Consider the following 21,819-nt stretch of genomic DNA (forward strand, 5'->3'; position numbering starts at 1 on the left):
TAATCTGGAAAATATTTAGAGTAGATTTCCCCACCATGTTATAGTTCTCGGTGGAGATATAGACTGGGAGGCTCAAACGTTCAAAACGGGTGGCAGGGACAAAGAATCCAGTGAATTTTTTTTAAGCGCTTTATCTGAAAACTACTTTTAGCAGTTAAACAGAGAACCGACTCGTGGCGATAACATATTAGACCTTCTGGTGACAAACAGACCCGAACTATTTGAAACAGTTAACGCAGAACAGGGAATCAGCGATCATAAAGCGGTTACTGCATCGATGATTTCAGCCGTAAATGGAAATATTAAAAAAGGTAGGAAGATTTTTCTGTTTAGAAAAAGTGACAAAAAGCAGATTTCAGAGTACCTGATGGCTCAACACAAAAGTTTAGTCTCAAGTACAGATAGTGTTGAGGATCAGTGGACAAAGTTCAAAACCATTGTGCAATATGTTTTAGAGGAGTATGTGCCAAATAAGATCGTAAGAGATGGAAAAGAGCCACCGTGGTACAACAACCGAGTTAGAAAACAGCTGCGGAAGCAAAGGGAATTTCACAGCAAACATAAACATAGCTAAAGCCTTGCAGACAAACAAAAATTACGCTAAGCGAAATGTAGTGTGAGGAGGGCTTTGCGAGAGGCGTTCAATGAATTCGAAAGTAAAGTTTATGTACTGACTTGGCAGAAAATCCTAAGAAATGTTGGTCTTATGTCAAAGCGGTAGGTGGATCAAAACAAAATATCCAGACACTCTGTGACCAAAATGGTACTGAAACAGAGGATGACAGACTAAAGGCCGAAATACTAAATGTCTTTTTCCAAAGCTGTTTCACAGAGGAAGACTGCACTGTAGTTCCTTCTCTAGATTGTCGCACAGATGACAAAATGGTAGATATAGAAATAGACAACAGAGGGATAAAGAAACAATTAAAATCGCTCAAAAGAGGAAAGGCCGCTGGACCTGATGGGATACCAGTTCGATTTTACACAGAGTACGCGAAGGAACTTGCCCCCCTTCTTGCAGCGGTGTACCGTAGGTCTCTAGAAGAGCGTAGCGTTCCAAAGGATTGGAAAAGTTCACAGGTCATCCCCGTCTTCAAGAAGGGACGTCGAACAGATGTGCAGAACTATAGACCTATATCTCTAACGTCTATCAGTTGTAGAATTTTGGAACACGTATTATGTTCGAGTATAATGACTTTTCTGTAGACTAGAAATCTACTCTGTAGGAATCAGCATAGGTTTCGAAAAAGACGATCGTGTGAAACCCAGCTCGCGCTATTCGTCCACGAGACTCAGAGGGTGATAGACACGGGTTGCCAGGTAGATGCCGTGTTTCTTGACTTCCGCAAGGCGTTCGATACAGTTCCCCACAGTCGTTTATTGAACAAAGTAAGAGCATATGGACTATCAGACCAATTGTGTGATTGGATTGAAGAGTTCCTAGATAACAGAAGGCAGCATGTCATTCTCAATGGAGAGAAGTCTTCCGAAGTAAGAGTGATTTCAGGTGTGCCGCAGGGGAGTGTCGTAGGACCGTTGCTATTCACAATATACATAAATGACCTTGTGGATGACATCGGAAGTTCACTGAGGCTTTCAGCGGATGATGCTGTGGTATATCGAGAGGTTGTAAGAATGGAAAATTGTACTGAAATGCAGGACGATCTGACGCGTGGTGCAGGGAATGGCAATTGAATCTCAATGTAGACAAGTGTAATGTGCTGCGAATACATAGAAAGATAGATCCCTTATCATTTAGCTACAATATAGCAGGTCAGCAACTGGAAGCAGTTAATTCCATAAATTATCTGGGAGTACGCATTAGGAGTGATTTAAAATGGAATGATCATATAAAGTTGGTCGTTGGTAAAGCAGATGCCAGACTGAGATTCATTGGAAGAATCCTAAGGAAATGCAATCCGAAAACAAAGGAAGTAGGTCACAGTACGCTTGTTAGCCCACTGCTTGAATACTGCTCAGTAGTGTGGGATCCGTACCAGATAGGGTTGATAGAAGAGATAGAGAAAATCCAACGGAGAGCAGCGCACTTCGTTACAGGATCATATAGTAATCGCAAAAGCGTTGCGGAGATGATAGATAAACTCCAATGGAAGACTCTGCAGGAGAGACGCTCAGGGGCTCGGTACGGGCTTTTGTTGAAGTTTCGAGAACATACCTTCACCGAGGAGTCAAGCAGTATATTGCTTCCTCCTACGTATATCTCGCAAAGAGACCATGAGGATAAAATCAGAGAGATTAGAGCCCACACAGAGGCTTACCGACAATCCTTCTTTCCACGAACAATACGAGACTGGAATAGAAGGGAGAACCGATAGAAGTACTCAAAGTACCCTCCGTCACACACCGTCAGGTGGCTTGCGGAGTATGGATGTAGATGTAGATAATTTATTATGAATAATGCACGACTTTTATTGTTTCTAATTACATATTGGACGTGAAATTCCTGTTTCCATTTCCAATACAAATTATTAATTATCGATGTTTTATGAAAGACTGTTCATAAAAGTTGTTGAAATTAAGAAAACATAACCATTTAATTTTTAAAGCAAAAATGAAATACCATATCCTTTTTACTTGGACTATGTCCCTCGTTTTATACCATAGAGGTAGATACGTACCGTAGAAACATGAAAAACAATCATTTTCAGAGCATCGAACACATCGTAGAAACGCTGCATTTTTACATTTGCTACTGTACCATTACAATATGAACCCAACAGAACTGATCTGGAGCCATGCTGCGGGATCTGGCCCGAGATGTAACAAGACTGTTAAGCTGCCAGCCATACTGAAACTGCTTTTCACACGTCACTGCCGAACGCTGGCGGGACATAGAACGGCTCGTCATAAAAGAAGAAGAGAAAATGCTGCGCCTGATTGGCTTTGTGGATTCTGTTGTTGGTTGGTTGGTTTGGGGAAGGAGACCAGACTGCGTGGTCATCGGTCTCATCGGATTAGGGAAGGATGGGGAAGGAAGTCGGCCGTGCCCTTCCAGAGGAACCATCCCAGCATTTGCCTGGACTGATTTAGGGAAATCACGGAAAACCTAAATCAGGATGGCCGGACGCGGGATTGAACCGTCGTCCTCCCGATTGCGAGTTCAGTGTCTAACCACTGCGCCACCTCGCTCGGTGATTCTGTTGTTGATAGGCTCGTTAGCAACATAGCAGGTGACACTTTCAGGACTGAAATGTATTTCTCTGTTTCGGATGAGGAAGGAGCTAAGAGATTACCAGGCGACTGACTGTAAGTATTACCTTCAGTGGCTTCAATATTTACTATACGGTGAAATCCTTTAATAATCTCTCACATTACACACAGCTTATGCAGAAAAATTACACTGTGGTTAACTCAGGAGTTTTCATCATTCTTCTTATTAATTACAATAGTACGTTACCTAAAAGCGATAACGTGCTGTGGTTTTCGTCTAGTCGTCTAAGGAGCGTATTGTGGGAGATTCGTGGTGTTTTATTTCATTCTGCTTAAAAATTAAATGACATTCGAAGCTGTATTGCTCCTCTGCTCGTCTCTTTTTACGTGTGAACTGCAGCTGAAACGCCACTGTAAGCTAGCTGTACCAGCTGAACGGCCAGTGTTGTCCAGGTTAAATGCGCTGGTAAAGCAGTTTTTCCGTATTATCGCTAAGTCGATGTTCGAGTAAAGCAGAGATCAAAACTTACCCTTATTGTTGTACTTGACAGTACTCGAGACAGCTTGGCTGCAGCCCCACGTGAAACGGAAATCCAATGAGGTTCCAGCAAACGAGCAAGAATACATAATGCAATGTTTACATCAGTTTTATTCTTATGATGAACGTATTACAGCAGCTGTATATACGTGTGGCTATATTTAGTGTCCCAGTAATAAAACTTCTCTCAACTAGTGTGGATTTTCAGCTCGCCAGTAGCATGTATTGGGAAGGGAGACTTGGCAATGGTTTGTAAATGTCTGTTAGAAAAGCCGCATTATTTTGCAGACACCATACGGAGATCTGTAGACGGCTTTGGATGGTCCTGCCTTGAAGCTGCTGTTGGAGCGAAATACTGGAAGGATGAAGTGCATTGGAATGTAGTACTTGCAGAACACTGCTTCAGCTACCCTACTCGCACATTAAGCTGCCTCGCAGTCAAACGTTGATTAAATGACACCACTGCTAAGATGTTGGATGCATTTTTCTCATCAGTTGATGGCCGGACATGGTTGATCATGTGGAGGGTGATCACCACGGACGGCAGTGCGTGGTCTGCAACGTGCTCCCATGCTGGCAACAGCATTGGTATGGAGTTCTTGTCATAGGGCATTCCATTCCTCCACCTGTGGGGCTGACATGCCCCCATATGGCGAGATATGGGAACATGTAATGTACCCGGGAACACTGTCGGGAGCCGTCCGGGGTGGCCAAGCAGTTCTAAGAGTTACAGTCTGGAACCGCGCGACAGCTACGGTTCTAGGGGACTGATGACCTCAGAAGTTAAGGCCCATAGTGCTCAGAGCCATTTGAATGCTGTCGGACATGATCGGTTTGGTGTTACATTCATTGCGGTGTGGAGAGGCGTAATAAGGGATGGGCATATGACCTCCAAATCTTTGAACACTGTACAATCACCGGTCAACGCTATTGTGACATGCATCCCCATTGGATGCTTTCGGCTCTGACTTCGTTTTCATGGATGACAATGCGCGACTGCATCGAATGGCACAGGTGGAACAAGATGATATGTGGCGAATGGACTGGCCTACCCGTTACCCGCAACTTAAATGCCTTCGAGTACGTGTGGGATGCATCGGGCAGACGTACTGCAGCACATCCACCTGATCAAGAGCCATCCAGCAGTCCGCATTGTAGGACGAAAGTAATGCTCTAACACAAGAACACCTTACCAAACCTTATGGTCACCATGGGAGCACGCTGTTAACAACCAGGAACTGCCTTCTGTAATGTCAGGGAACCACTCTGAATCACGGTGACTGCAGTGTAATTATTGTCTTTGAACAAAAGTGTCATTTCTCTTCATCTCATTGCATATTTCTTTCGGTTGTCTTCTGTACTATGTTGTAGCAGCTGTTTCTGTGTATGGTCCAACTTCCATAGAGCTGTATTACTTGGCAGTGACACATTATGCGGAAGTTAGTTGCGTCCTTGAGTTTTGCACGCTCTATAAGAGGGTAGACGTTTGTGGTACCTCATTTCGGCTGGATACTTGTAAGTAGGCTGTTTATGTTTTCTCTATGTAAGTAGGCTGTTTATGTTTTCTTATTGGCAACGTTACGTAGCGCTCAATATGAAAATCACTGGCTGTGCTGTGTGCAGTCTGTGGCTAGTTTGCATTGTTGTCTGCCATTGTAGTGTTGGGCAGCGGCAGCTGGCTGTGAACAGCGCGTAGCGTTGCGCAGTTGGAGGTGAGCCGCCAGCAGTGGTGGATGTGTGGAGAGAGATGGCGGAGTTTTGTAATTTTTCATGAACTGGTATATTTATATATGATGATATCAAGGTAAATACATTGTTTGTTCTCTATTAATATCTTTCATTTGCTAACTATCCCTATCAGTAGTTAGTGCCTTCAGTAGTTTGAATCTTTTATTTAGCTGGCAGTAGTGGCGCTCGCTGTATTGCAGTAGCTTGAGCAGCGAAGATTTTTGTGAGGTAAGTGATTTGTGAGAGGTATAGGTTAATGTTAGTCAGGGCCCATTCTTTTGTACGAATTATTGAAAGTCAGATTGCGTTGCGCTAAAAATATTGTGTGTCAGGTTAAGCACAGTCTTGTAGAAATGTTTAAAGGGGAAGTTTCATACTGATATGCAGCTCTTTTATGTTGCTACTCTTTGATCAAGTTCCATACATTTAACGTCGTTGGAATCCTCTTCCAAGGCGCTTGCAAAGGATTTCTTTATTAAGCTGCCGCTTCCAATCTCATAGTAGCAACTATCACTTTTGTCATCGGTGACCTGAGTCATTTTCTCTTAAGATAAGGAAACGACGGATAACGCAGTGATCTTCACACCCTCTCTAAGAAACCACACCATAATTGCACGCTAAACCACTGAAACGGCGCCAATCATTCATGAGGAGTCAAAGCATAATTGTTTCAAAGAAATAACTCTACTCTTCTTAACTAAGAGTTCATTTGCTCTACAATAGTAAGACTGTAGTAATTTCTTACCCTAAGAAAGAATAGTATTCCAGTCGAGCACTGCAGTAGAAAACATATACTTCTCCTGTAGCTGCTCTTTTTGCACACACGCACTTAGGATTCCCCCTTGTGGCCACCACAGGATACTGTCATGGTGCATTAGCGTCTCTCTGAAACTGGTGGTGATTGTTACGCAGAAACAACCAGAGCCAAACCAAGACCTCAGGCAGATCTCACAGGGACCGCCGAGCATCGCAGAGGGTGGTTGTAAGAGATTGCGTGAAATCAGTGGGAGGAATCACTGGTGAGTTTCAAAGTGCTACCAGCAGTCCATACGGCGCAATGAGTGTGTGCAGGGAGTTAAAAATAATGGGATACAACACTAAAGCCGCGCCTCATAAACCACACATTTCTGTAGTGAATGCCGAGCGAAGCTTGAGGTGTTGAGCCTGACGTTTGTAAGTAGGCTGTTTAGGTTTCTATGTTGGTGGCGCCACGTAGCGCTCTGTATTACAATCACTGACTGCGCTGTGTACAGTCTGCGGCTGGTTGGACTCATTCTTGGATTATTCGCTATTGTATTGTTGGGCAGTTGGATGTGAACAGCGCGTAGCGTTGTGCAGTTGGAGGTGAGGCGCCAGCAGTGGTGGATGTGGGGAGAGAGATGCCAGACTTTTGAGAGGTTAATATGACCGGACGATCAGGACGTGTGTTCGTGAGAAAAAGGAAATTTGTCACACTGGATGTCACGAATTCACACACACACACACACACACACACACACACATATATATATATATATATATATATATATATATATATATATATATATATATATATATATAAAATATGACCTTTGACCATGATTAAGGTAAATACATTGTTTGTTCTCTATCAAAATCTTCCATTTCGCCCCGGTAGCTGAGTGGTCAGCGTGACACTGTCAATCCTATGGGCCCTGGTTCGATTCCCGGCTGGGTCGGAAATTTTCTCCGCTCAGGGACTGGGTGTTGTGTTGTCCTAATCATCATCATTTCATCCCTGTTGTGTCGGCCGCCGGGCCGACACCGTGAAGCTGAGGTGGCTGAAAATGCACGCGAGACTAACGCAGACGGACGTGAAGTACTGGAACAGGATACGTAATTAATGTTAGGAAGAAAAGTACGGAGCAGGTTTAATACTTAACTTTAATTAATCCTTGTGGTACATTGATCTTGACGATACACAGGAGACTTTAAGTACAATCACTGTATGGCTAATGGCGCCTTGCTAGTTCGTAGCCATTAACTTAGCTGATGGCTATTCTGTCTCTCTCGGATAATGAGAGAGAAAGGCTTCGTACAACTGGGCGGTAGCTAGGTTCTCGTACAACTGGGCGGTAGCTCTCTCGTATCACGAGACCTGCCTTGGTGGTGGCGCTAGGTCTGCGATTACACAGTGGCGACACGCGGGTCCGACATGTACTAAATGGACCGCGGCCGATTTAAGCTACCACCTAGCAAGTGTGGTGTCTGGCGGTGACACCACAATCCCCATCGACGCGCAGGTCGCCGAAGTGGCGTCAAATCGAAAGAGCTGCACCAGGCGAACGGTCTACCCGCCGGGAGGCCCTAGCCACACGACATTTCCATTTTCAAAATATATGCCTATCAGTAGTTAGTACCTTTAGTAGTTAGAATTTTTTATTTAGCTGGTAGTACTGGCGCTCGCTGTATTGCAGCAGTTCGAGTAACGAAGATTTTGGTTAGGTAAGTGATTCATGAAGGATAGGTTATTGTTAATCAGGGCTATTCTTTTGTAGGGATTATTAAAAGTCAGAATGCGTTGCGCTAAAATATTGTGTGTCAGTTTAGAAATGATCAGAATAAGTAAAGAGAAAACTGTCTGAGTACGTTCAGTTTTACTCAGCTGTTTCAGTATAAAATAGCTTAGAGATTTACCAGTACAGTCTTTCTTTACATTCTACGGGAAAGTTTCACGTTGTGTAAAGAACGACGCTCAATGACTGCCATATCAACTAATTCTGAGCAAAGAGTAAGATAAACCATCGACTTGAATTACTTGGCGTTAGCAAAGCTCATAGTTGTGACAGACGTTCTCCACCTATGATATTATTGATCACAGTATCATCCTCCTACGCCAGCCCAACTCACTTTACCTTGTCCACCCCTCTCTCTCCCCTCCCCCCAAAATAAATAAATAAAAAAAAATAAAAGATAGAAGAGTGCAATGTTTACGTAAGCGACTGCAAGACTTTAAAACCCTTTTGAGTAGTTTCAGCCATGCAATGTAGCTCTAGCAGGTGACCCTCTATATTGTTTTAGTGCTCGAGAACACAGTTTGTTTGGCTGGAGCAAGTCTGTCATGATTTCCAGGCAATTGCTCCATCCAAACAACGGTGCTCTTGAGCAACAAAACACTGTAACGGGTCACGAATGGAAGAGTCGTTTGTCATGATTTCCAGGGAGACTCTTCGATTGTACGCCTTCATAATCTGACTGAGTCCCTCTTACTTATTCGTTTCTGACTACTGACAAAGCTAAGAGGGCATAGTAAGGCTGGGAGAGCGTCAGCCAGGTGACGCCATCTGTTACGTTGTGGAGCGGGGAACACTGTAATAACTTGGCCTTGTGCGGGGATGTACAGAAGCGGGCGCGCTGCACAAGGATGGTGTGGCGAGGTTATCGCTGGCGGCACTCTTGACCTTACGTCAGAGGAATAACAAGGAGAAAGAAAGGTTAGAGGACAGCCTTCTTTGAGTGGAGACTGAGTACTAGATCGCATAGACTACGATGGGGAACTGAATGGGCCCCAGATTTGTACATATTACGATCTCTTTTTCCTCCTACAGTTTTTGCTACCTACTAGTACCGCTGAAGTTATCGTCATAAAAGATTTCTCATTCAGCACTGTTCTTTCTCGGCTGCATTCCGCTGTTTCCTTGTCTTCCTGCTGACGAAGCAAACAGTGAGTAGTATGGTCTCGCAAACTAGTTGGAAGTCTCACAGCCTGTCTCGCTGAATGGCGCTATCTGTTACATTGTGGAGTGGAAAACACCGTGACGTAACCGCTTGCCTTTGTGTAGGTTGTACACAAGTTGGCGCGCTATACGTGACGCCGTGCCGAGGTTGTCCCTTTCTGCACTACTTCATATCAAAGGCGCGAAAAGAAGAAGGTTTAGAATACAGAGTTCCTTGAGTGGAGCACGAGATCGAAGGCACCAGGATGAGAAAATGAACTGGTCCTAGATGTATATAAGGAACTGACAGCGTCAACCAGTGAATCATTTTGGAAAGCAGCACAAAGTAAAAGACGACTTCAGAGGGCCGTTTTACTTATGAGTTTCTTTCGTTATGGCTCACATAGCTCAAATTCTTGCTCTCCATAAACGAGGAAGTAGGTGTTGTGGTCTTCAGTACGAAGACTGGGTTGATATATCTCTCAATGGTACTCTATTGTTCTGTGCAGATCTCTTCATCTCCGAATAACTACAGCAACTTACATCCCCCTAGATCTGCTTACTGATTCATCTCTTGGTCCGTCTTTACAATCCTCCCCCCCCCCCCTCCCCCGCTCCCCATCCCACACATACACATATTACTATAATGCGAAACAATACTAAATTAGTGATCCCTTGATGTCTCAGAATGTGTCATATCAACGGATCTCTTCTTCTAGTCAGGTTTTACCACAAATTTCTTTTATCCCCAGCTCTGTTCAGTGCCTCCTCATTAGTTACGTGATCTACCCACCTAACCTTCAGCATTATTCTGTAGCATCAGCTTTCTTCATGCCTTAACTGTTTATTGTCCGTATTTCACTTCCATAAATGGCTCCACTCCGTACAAATACTTTCAGAAAAGACTTTTCTTCAGAAACGCATTTGTTGGCATTACCAGTCTACATTTTATACCGTCTCAACCTCGGCCATCATCAATTCTTTTGCTGCCCAAGTAACGAAACTCGTCTACTACTTTAAGTGTCTCGCTTCTGAATCTAATTCCGTCAGCATCGCTTGATTTAATTCGACTACCTTCCATTATCCTTGCTTTGCTTTTGTTGATGTTCATCTTTCGTCCTCTTTTCAAGACACTGTCCATTCCGTTCAACTGCTCTTCCAAGTCCTTTGCTGTCTCTGATGGAATTACAATGTCATCGATAAACCTTGAAGTTTTATCTCTTCTCCCTGAACTTCAATGCCTGCTCCAAATTTTTCGTTTGTTTGCTTTACTGTTTGCTCAATATACAGATTGAATATTGGGGATAGTGTACAAACCAGTCTCACTTCCTTCTCAACCACTGCTTCCCTTTTCCTGCCATCTGGTTTCTGTACATGGACGTACTGTACGAGGATGTAGCATTAGAAAAAGTATTTAGTTGCAGCTGTTTCAATCTGTGTGAAGATAAAAAAGTTGTGATGGTTGACCATACAGACAAACGATAGCTCAGCATGCTCTATCGTAAGGAGATGGTTTCATGTTATCTTTGCATACAAATATTTCGTTTTCATACACGTACTGTGCATGCCTGCACTCTTTCCCTTTCTAGGAGGCAAAATGTACATTATCCTTTGTACAGAACGTCTCACCTAATATCGACACCCTTACTATTCCACGAGCTCTTCGGTATACCAAAACAAATGTCGGCACGTAAAGGAGTGAGCAAATTACATACGTTACTGTTTGAAACCCAAAATTTTTGCAGCGGTATCAGTACAACATGTTAGTAGCAAACTTTAACAAAGCTGAATTGCTTCAGCCTTATTATACGAGGTTTTCGTGATAATATTGATGGAAATACAACCTGCCACCAGACTTTATAATCATTATTAACATGCCGTGCGTCAATTTTTGGGAAAATATCCGCTCCGCAATACCGTAGCGCGGCACTAGATAATCCAAAACAAAATGGAGCACCCTACTAATAACGTGAAGTACGTACGAGGGTAGTACATCTATGTCTACATCTACATGATCAGTCTGCAAATCACAATTAAGTGCGTGGCAGGGGGTTCATAGAACTACCTTCAAGCTTCTTCTCTACCATTAACTCTCGAAGAGCGCACGGGAAGAGTGAGCTCTGATTTTTATCATTTTAAAATGATGATCATTTCTCCCTATGTAAGTGGGTGCCAACAATATGTTTCCACACTCTGAGAGAGAGTTGGTGATTGACATTTCATGAGACCTTGCCACAACGGAAAACGTCTTTGTTCTAATGATTGCCACCTCAATTGGCGTATTATATCCGTGGCACTGTTCCCCTATTTAGCGATAATGCAAAATGAGCTGCCCTTCTTTGAACCTTTTCGATGTCCTCTGTCGATCCTATCTGATAAGGGTATCACACCGCATACAAATACTCCAGAATAGGAAGTGCAAGCATAGTGTAGGCAGCCTCTGTAGCAGACCTATGACGTTTTCTATGTGTTCTGCCAATATATCGTAGTATCTGGTTTGCTTTACACACAACATTATCTATACGATCCTTCCAACTTAATTAATTTGTAATTGTAATCTCTAAGTATTTAGTTGAATTTATGGTCTTTAGATTTCTGCTCTTCATCGTGTAACAAACGTTTAGTGGACTCTTTTTGGTGCTCATGTGGGTTACTTCACACTTGTCATGATTTGGAGTCAATTGGCACTCTTTGCGCCATTCAGATACCTTATCTAAATAATTTTGCTATTCGTTTTGGTCATCTGATGGCGTTACATGACGGCAAATGACACCAGCATCTGCAAGCAATCTAAGAGAACTGTTCAGATTGTCTCCTAAATGGTTTATGTAGATCAGTAACAACAAAGAGCCTGTAACATTTCACTCGATGACTTTCCATCAGTTATAACGAACTCTGACCTTTCTGACAGGAAATCAGTCACACAACTGACTCCATAGGCAGACAGTTCAATTAGAAGTCGCTTGTAAGGAATGGTGAGAAAAGCCTTCTGGAACTATAAAAATATGGAATTAATTTGACGTCCCCTGACGAGAGCAGTCATTAGTTCGTGAGAGTAAAAAGCTACTTGTGTTTCACAAAAACGATATTTTGGGAATCCGTGTTGGCTATTTTTCAATAAGTCGTTTTATTCGAGATGATTGACAATGTTCGATCACAGTACATGTTCCAAAATCCTACGGTAAATCGACTTTAGTGGTATGGGTCTGCGTTCGTTTAAATTTGACATGTTTTTTCGCTGTTTCTCGAACGGTGTTCTGATCTGGTTTATGTACCATGGGGGGTCTGTTCCGTCTTTTGTTAATTTGGTACAAATCTCTCAAATGCTGTCGATACTATTTCTCTGAATTAATTTGGAAGGCGTCAAATGAATTTTTATCTGCTTTTTTGAATAGGTAAACTTTTCGTTTATTTTTCGTGGATTTGGGAGTTGGGTATTTAGTCTCGCTACGACATCCCTGTGTTCACTGGTCCGTTTTTATGCTCTTTGTTGGATGAGGATTATTTGTTGCTAAGAGGTCAAGTGTCTTTTTCACAACCGTTAACTATTCGAGTGGTCTCATGAACTAATTACTCGAAATAATTATAAAAGAATGCGTTTAGCACAATTTCGGATGATGTTTTATGGGTACCCCGGATAACTGTTAACATATCGTGCGGAAATCTTTGGGAAAATTCTGGTCCGCAGTATCATGGAAATTGTACTAGACAAGTCAAAACAAAATGGCGCATCCTACTGGTAACGTGAAATACATGCGAGTGTAGTAATAAAATTTTAAATATCACCTCCAAAAAAAGTTAATTCATTTTTTATTTACTTATTTGCTAGTACTTGTTTCAAGTCCATATAGGTATATACTGAAATTCCCACGCAATAATACCGCAGCACTCCTCCATACGATCCGAAACAAAATGAAGCAACCCTTCTCCACTCTAATCAGTGGTCCGCATCATCTTATTTTAGATCCTCTGATGGCGTACTATCTTAAGTGTGGTGCAGGTATTTCGTTGTGCAATACGAAAGCAGTTACGTACCTGCAAACAAACAAAACGTTACATTTTTTGCAAAGATAGGTAAACATTATGATTACCCCTCATACTCATTGAATTTGGCGACGCGAGGTAAGTGTGGAGTGGAATTCTGTGTACATATTCATTTACACTGCTGTATATGACAATCTGAGGTTTTAAATACTTTATCCAACAATTCTGCTGTGATATTATAGGGATGCAGAATTTGAAGTAAATCCGTCAATACTTTTTCGAGATTTTTCGTGAAAACGTTTCCCCTTCGTATATTACATATGTATTTATATACGTAATATACCACAAAAATATGTAGCCTATTTCGGTCCGAATTTTCGTTAGAGTATCGGGAAAAAACCGGAAATAAATATGTCTAGAACTTTTTGAGATTTGTGGTAACAACGCATCCTCCTTTATATATTACATAAATATGTATATATTACATATATTACAAACATATATAGCCTAATTGCTATGTCTGTCCGAATGTTAAGAGTGTCGTGTAAAACTGGAAGTAAATAGGTCAAGGACTTATCGAGATTTGTGGTAACTACACTTCCCGTTTCTATATTACATATGTATGCGTATAGTATATATTGCAAAAACACATAACCCATGTATGTACGAACGTTCGTTAGTGTCGTATAAAATTTGTAGTAGATCGGTCAAGAACTTTTCGAGATTCTCTGTAGCAACTTCTCCCCTTTATACATTACATATATATTTATATGTGCAACTGTCAAACTGATTTTTTTTGCTATGAAAACATGTGCCAGCAGAAATGTCAAACTTAATGCAATTTTTTTATTTTCTTTTTGATACCAAAAGTAATATTAACATCTACAATTACGAAAAAAGAAGAAAAAGGGAAAAAAAATCAACCAAATCAGTCGAGCAGTTCTCAAGTGATGAACTTCCAACATTTATTTTAATTTCCAACTTTTCCGGTGGATTTTTCAAAAATTTTCTTTCATGCAAACCTTTTCCTGACAGTTATCAACACAACAAAGACAAAAAGTCATTAATGGTATTTCATACATGCGATTTTGGATTTTAATTTCCGAATTTTACGTTGGATTATCCAAAAATTTTCTTTCATACAAACTTTGTCCTGACAATAATGAACAGTGCAAAACAAAAAATAAATAAATAAACGAAATAGGTCAGCCGTTCACAGGTGGTGATCTTTCATACATGCGGTAATTGATTTTTATTTACATAGATCTAGTCTAGAGGACACTAGTGGCTGAAACCAGTTACTTGTTTACGGATTATTTAGGGCTGTGGATGTACCAAAAGTTTCCTAATAAATAAATCACATGGTATCTGTTAGTGGCAGAAATTTTTTTTTTACAAAATACTTCAAATTTAATTTATTATTGCGCTGATTTTTATTAGGTTGGTACATAAGGTCGTAGAGTTTTTGTTTTGTATCTTGATATTCCGGTTACTACGAGCTTTTTAGTTGTTCACTGTTCCTATTTGAGTTTACATATTGTCATTTTGTCATTTGGAGATAGTGAATGGAGCTGTTGACGCTAGAAAATGGTATGCCAAGTGGAGAAATCGGAACATTTTCGACATATTCTTGGCTCTGAGAGCTATGGGACTTAACATCTATGGTCATCAGTCCCCTAGAACTTAGAACTACTTAAATCTAACTCACCTAAGGACATAACACAACACCCAGTCATCACGAGGCAGAGAAACGACATATTCTTCTGTCTGAGTTCAATAAAGGGGTGACAGGTGCGGAGGTAGCCAGGAACATTTGCTTCGTATATGGGGATAAAGCTATTGGTGGGAGCAGAGCAAAAAAATAGTTTCCACGCTTTAAGGAGGGCCGTTTCGACGTTAGTGACTCTCCACGTTCAGTAAGACCTTGGGGATTTGAAGAAGATCGTTTAAAAGCATTAATCCACAATGGTCCCGAGAACTGGAAAATGTAATGAACTGTTATTATTCCACCATCGTGCGACATTTGCATGCATTGGGGAAGGTTCAAAAATCGGGTGTATGGGCTCTGCATGCTCGAAGCCAAAATCACAAAAATCTGTGGTTGGCTGTATGTGTATCTGGGTGGTGTATCTCTGCTTGCTCGTCATCAATTGGTTAGTGAACAACACTGACCATTCCTATCCTTTATCGTTCCTGGTGACGAGGAATGGTGTCTTTATGCTAACATAGGAAACGGTCGAACCCAAACACAGGAGCAACTCGCCGTACAAAGACCTGCACGAGTCTACAAAAGAAAATGTTACGCTTCTCGTAGAACAGTGACTCTGTGGTGTACTACGAATTGCTTCACCGAGGTGTAACCATCACTGCTGACATGTATTCTCAACAACTGAGTCGTCTTGCTGACCCAGTTCAAGAACAACGACGAGGAAGATTTCGTGATGCTTCTCCACGATAGCACCTAACTGCATTCTGACAAAGAAAAAAAAAAAAAACCACTACACAGGAGTTGGGTTGGGAATTCACTACATATCCACGTCATTCCCCTGACCATACTCCCTCAGATTTTCACCTTTTCCGCTCTCTATCGAACAATCTTCAAGGAACTTCATATCCGGATGAAATGCGCTACGAACGTGGCTCGATGAGTTCTTTGCCTCAAAACCATGTGATTTCTACAGTCGTGGAATCGCAAAGTTACCCCAGCATTGGCAGGCTGTTGTAAATAGTTAAGTAGAACATATTATCGATGACTTATGTCTCTGTTGTTGTTGTGTGTGTGTGTGCGTGTGTGTGTGTGTGTGTGTGTTGGAAAAGCTCTATAAACTTATGCACCAACGCAATAATTATATTTTCATAACACTACCCCTCACGCATAAGCATTTACTTCTGTGTCACTTTATTTGATGACATCACACTTCTCACAATAAAAATGCTAATTAGTCAGTGTTATATTAATATTTCCGATTTATTGCGAAGGAACATACCACTAAATTAGTAACATATCGAAGTGCATCATTTTGGTAGTGGCGAAACTAACGCTTTATTTCCACTTAGCAGTCTAATGTAGAACGATATAAATGTCAGTAAATCTGCATATCATTTACCAAAGGAAATTAAACGTTAGCAAGAATGACTGGAAGATATCTTCAACTCTGTATCAACAACCTTTTTTCTTATAGGTTGGCTGTAGATGCGTCAAATTTCGATGATTGGCCTCTAAAAAGACGACTCATTGAATGTTCAGAGAACGATCGAGAAAGTAAACACTTGTGCTTATGTTAACGGTACTGCCTGTGGAGGGTGGAATTAGACAGATTAAGTTTTGGCCTTCGGGATCTCTGGCAGAAGCATCTGAAGCACGTCCTCCGCCTTCCACATCTGGGTTTGCTCTGCAAGAAGAGACAGTCAAATATAGAGAACTGCAAACTGTGTGCCGATTGAAACAACCTGATCACTTGGGATTACGGTTTTACCTTCATTGGTGGTACTGTAGAGTTTCTGGGAGCGGTAGAGACAGAAAGAGGAACGCATTTCTTGGTCTCCGGGTCGCATTGTAGGCGTCTGCTGCACACGAACTGCGGAAATGTAGTTGAGTTTCCTCGTTCAGCGCAGGACTCGCCCAGACCTACAACAAGTGGGAAGCGAGGGAAACACATATAAAACAACAGCGGTTCTGCACACATATTGTCTGTAACATCCTAGCCGGCTGGGGCGGCCGAGCGGTTCTAGGCGCTACAGTCTGGAACCGCGAGACCGCTACGGTCGCAGGTTCGAATCCTGCCTCGGGCATGGATGTGTGTGATGTCCTTAGGTTAGTCAGGTTTACGTAGTTCTAAGTTCTAGGCGACTGATGACCTCAGAAGTTAAGTCCCATAGCGCTCAGAGCCATTTTACTTCGCGAATAATAGTGTCATGGGAAAGTTTGCAGTGAGGCATATGTATAGATGCAGATTTTACGCAAAGTGAAATGTGCTCCTCATACCACGAAACGAACAAAGCACGTTGAAAGAACAAAATTCGCCACAAAAGAAATTGACCCTTCATATCCTCCGAAATTGTTCATGTCTTGACTTCCCAAAAAAATAATAAAAATTGCCCTTAAACTGTGGGAAATAGGTCTTCCACAACGATTAATATACACTACTGGCCATTAAAATTGCTACACCACGAAGATGAGGTGCTACAGACGCGAAATTTAACCGACAGAAAGCAGATGCTGTGATATGCAAATGATCAGCCTTTCAGAGCAACCACACAAGGTTGGCGGCGGTGCGACACCAAAAACGTGCTGACTTGAGGAAAGCTTCCAACCGATTTCTCATACACAAACAGCAGTTGACCGGCGTTGCCTGGTGAAAAGTTGTTCTGATGCCTCATGTAAGGAGAAGAACTGCGGTTTATCGTATCACGACATTGCTGCTCGCGTTGGTCGAGATCCAATGACTGTTAGCAGAATATGGAATCGGTGGGTTCAGGAGGGTAATACGGAACGCCATGCTAGATCCCAACGGCCTCGTATCACTAGCAGTCGAGATGACAGGCATCCGCATGGCTGTAACGGGTCGTGCAGCCACGTCTCGATCCCTGACTCAACAAATGGGAACGTTTGGAAGACAACAACCATCTGCACGAACACTTTGACGACGTTTGCAGCAGCATGGACTATCAGCTCGGAGACCATGGCTGCGGTTACCCTTGACGCTGCATCACAGACAGAAGCGCCTGCGATGGTGCACTCAACGACGCACCTGGGTGCACGAATGGCAAAACGTCATTTTTTCGGATGAATCCAGGTTCTGCTTACAGCATCATGATGGTCGCATCCGTGTTTGGCGACATCGCGGTGAACGCACATTGGAAGCGGTAATTCGTCATCGCCATACTGGCGTATCACCCGGCCATTGATTACACTTCTCGGTCACCTCTTGTTCGCATTGACGGCACTATGAAGAGTGGACTGTTACATTTCAGATGTGTTACGTCCCGTGGCTCTACCCTTCTTTCGATCCCTGCGAAACCGTACATTTCAGCAGGATAATGCACGACCGTATGTTGCAGGTCATGTATGGGCCTTTCTGGATACAGAAAATGTTCGATTGCTGCCCTGGCCAGCACATTCTCGAGATCTCTCACCCACTGAAAACGTCTCGACAATGTTGGCCGAGCAAGTGGCTCGTCACAATACGCCAGTCACTGCTCTTGATGAGCTGTGGTATCGCATTGAAGCTGCATAGGCAGCTGTACCTATACACGCCATCCAAGCTCTGTTTGACTAAATGGCCAGGCGTATGAAGGCCGTTATTACGGCCAGAGGTGGTTGTTCTGGGTACTGATTTCTCAGGATCTATGCACCAAATTGCATGAAACTGTAATCACATGTCAGTTCTAGTATAATATATTTGTCCAATGAATACCCGTTTATCATCTGCATTTCTTCTTCGTGTAGCAATTTTAATGGCCAGTAGTGTAGAAATGATAAGAATATGAATTGAAAGTTAATTTTTTCACATTAGTTAGACAGTTACATGGTACACAGATCATTTGTACTATTAATTTTTCGAAATATCTGTTTACAGGATATGGATACATCATTAGTGTTAACATTACAGAATACAGCAGTTTTTTAGTCCTTCCCGTGCAACAGTATTTAAAAAAGTCTCATTTCTATTTTTTGTTTACAGGCTATCACTTTTACGTAGAAACTCGTCCATGGAATAAGAGTAGTTATCCAGGAGAAATGATTTTACATTAGATTTCAAATTTCCTCTTCTAACTGTCAGACATTTTATGTTATTGGAGAAATGACCAAAGATTTTCGTTCTTACAAACTGAAGTCGTTTCTCATCCACCTACAGTATTAATACTGGGCCATAATAATAATGGCTAACAATTCTTTGGAAAATTTAATTTACAATCTCTTCCGTTGCTTTCACTCTAATGGAATTCTTGTAAACCTAGTATCATCTCCTGAAACTACCAATTCTGGTTGTTGAATGTTAAATGGATGCTCATTCACATGTATAAGGAATAGGAATGTACGTAAAATTGAATCCTACGGGGCTTCCTTTGTGCTTTTTTCCTAGTCTCGATACCATTGCCTAACTTGTCCTGTAATGGTTACTGTATCTCTTCTAATGTTCATCGTTGTTTTGGGTAATGAGTACAGTGATGAAGAGCCTTTAACAGCTGACAATATAATCGCTTCGTGAGGTAAGGAATATTCTCGATCCTTTTAAGGCGAGCAGTCGAAACACAAATCTTTCTGGCGGCGTGTAGGTCCACCCACGTCGTCGCGCACGGAACCTTTCGTAAATAACCTGCATTCTTACGTGGCATGATACAATGATGTCGCAGATGTCGCTAAAATTAAATGTATGGTTTTCTTAACAACTTGACCACTGTCTACAAGGTCCAACAGAAAGCAAGTTCATTACCTGCGAAATTTTTCGTTACAAACGAGAAGCAATTTCACACCTCTCACGGTATTTTATTTTTTATCACTTAACAATTTTATTTTTTCACAATAACATTCCTATCGCATTCACCTATAAATTTTGATAATGTTCATAGATTTTTTTCAGTCCAAATATGTTAGTGTTCTTTCTTCACAGACTGAAGTAATTTTTTTTTTCTTGGGACCTCCTTCTAGTTTTTACATAACGACCAGCAAGAATGTTCTTTTGGTAAGCACTCCACTATATTCCAGACTAAAAATAGAGATATCTACTATATCTTCGGAATTTTTACCAACATTTGAAGTTATCACTAGCTGGCAGTGCTGTGAGTTGGAGAGATAACTCTGACCCGCCTAGATTCCTGAGGGCCACTACAGCAACTTCGCAGTCATATCAGCAAACATTTACTCACGTATCAGACGACACCTTCGACTTGTGACGCTGGTAGACCTCTTCTCGAATTCTCGGGTGTAAACAAGACAGATGACCTTGTCTTTCCTTCGCAGTGCCTTTTTTGCTTACAGTAAAATACTTTCAGTGCAATAGAGGAGCACAAACAGCAAGAGAAACGTGACATCACGAACAGTTTCTGACTAGTCATAAACACATTTTAATGTTTACAACGAACACCAGTTGATGCACTTGTACTAAGATTGCATGCCTATTCGTTGAAACATGGAACAAATCTGCTTCAGCTTTTTGTTTTGAACGCTGCGCGACGCTTTTCACTCTCCTAGATACTCGTAATCAAGCATACTTTTTTACCACACTTTATCTCTTACATATTACCCCACTCACCTAAAATATTCTACACACCTGACACATAATCTTCCACTGAAGCAGTCATATCTGCAAGGAGACATTTGCTTTCAGTTCTGTCCAGAAAGTTTCGAGCTCCCATTATTACAACTTGCCAAACTCAAACACATCTACCTTCCCTTCACTCTCCCCACATCTGTTGAAAGGTGGCTACAGTGTGCCACTGCGCCAGAGAGTGCGCCAAAGAGTACTATTAAGCCGCCTCCACAGTGCGTGTTAAGAGATCGGAGAGGACAGTGCGTGTTAAGAGCTCATAGCAGTCAGTGCTTGTTAAGAGATCGGAGAGGACAGTGCGTGTTAAGAGCTCATGGCAGTCAGTGCTTGTTAAGAGATCGGAGAGGACAGTGCGTGTTAAGAGCTCATGGCAGTCAGTGCTTGTTAAGAGATCGGAGAGGACAGTGCGTGTTAAGAACTCATGGCAGTCAGTGCTTGTTAAGAGATCGGAGAGGACAGTGCGTGTTAAGAGCTCATAGCAGTCAGTGCTTGTTTAGAGTTCATGGCAGTCAGTGGTTGTTGAGAGTTCATAGCAGTAAGTGCCTGTGGAGAGCTCGTTGAAGACAGTGTGTGTTAAGAGCTCGTGGTTGTCGTGAAGTTGGAGTAAGATGTTGTAGTAAAGAGTGTTGTTCCATGTCTTATGCAGTTATTTGATGGGAGAGATAGCAGATGTAATGAGTGCATTTCGTCAATATATTTGAAGGTAAAACTTACAATGTTTTTTTTTTTTTTATTGATTGTGTATCTGAAATAATGTGTCACTACAGGTTCAGTCAACAAAGCATCTGGCTTGTGTTCTTGAATTAGAGTGAATTCTGGTTTTCTAGCGTAATTATAGTTTTTCTAAATTTCTTTTGTCACGCCAGCATAGTTGGTATTTAAAAATTCTGGTCTTGTTGGAAAAGAACCGTGCCAGATGTGGGCGTTGAGTCACACTGCCACATACAGAACAGTTACTCTTGTGCTTGGATTTTGTAGGTTTTTTAGTTGCTGGGGTCTTAATTAATTAACTGTGTTTACGAAAATTTTCTTACATTGTTTGTTGCAGTCAGATAGCGTAAATAATACTAGTCAGGGCCAACCGATTACGAGACTTGCGTAATCGGACATTACAGCTACTAAAAAATCATTTTCAATTATAAATATTTAATTAAGCCCCCATGCACGTGGCGACCGCTGCTTCGGATCGTCCCTTGGAATTGTTCTGATTGTGAAATTGTAGACTGTAGTATTGTTGTAGTAATTTGTAGTTAGTAATTGTAGTCTATTTTGCATGTGTAGATTTGGTAATTGGCATTCTTCTAATGGTATTGTTCAAATTTAATTTTTATTGCCTTGTATACGCGTTTGACAATCTTGTGCAATTATTTCAATTGTTCGTTAATCGTGTTTGAGGGAAACATCTCGTGTGAATAGTACTGTTGGAGATAAGGAGTCATTGTGTGTGATTTTC

The 21,819-nt window shown here is 41.8% G+C and overlaps 1 protein-coding gene across 1 annotated transcript in view; it reads right to left on the bottom strand.

Annotated features, from left to right (window-relative positions):
* Positions 1-16,044: 16,044 nt before the first annotated feature.
* The window catches only part of LOC124776630, a 35,205-nt gene continuing 29,430 nt past the window's right edge, over positions 16,045-21,819 (bottom strand). The window contains exons 3-4 of the mRNA XM_047251718.1: positions 16,572-16,723; positions 16,045-16,487 (exon numbers count right to left, since the gene is read on the bottom strand). Of these exons, the coding sequence (XP_047107674.1) occupies positions 16,377-16,487; positions 16,572-16,723 (263 nt within the window). The 3' untranslated portion in view covers positions 16,045-16,376. The remainder of the gene's footprint in view (positions 16,488-16,571; positions 16,724-21,819) is intronic.

Source organism: Schistocerca piceifrons, chromosome 2, assembly GCF_021461385.2.
Source record: "Schistocerca piceifrons isolate TAMUIC-IGC-003096 chromosome 2, iqSchPice1.1, whole genome shotgun sequence".
In the NCBI taxonomy this organism is placed as follows: domain Eukaryota; kingdom Metazoa; phylum Arthropoda; class Insecta; order Orthoptera; family Acrididae; genus Schistocerca; species Schistocerca piceifrons.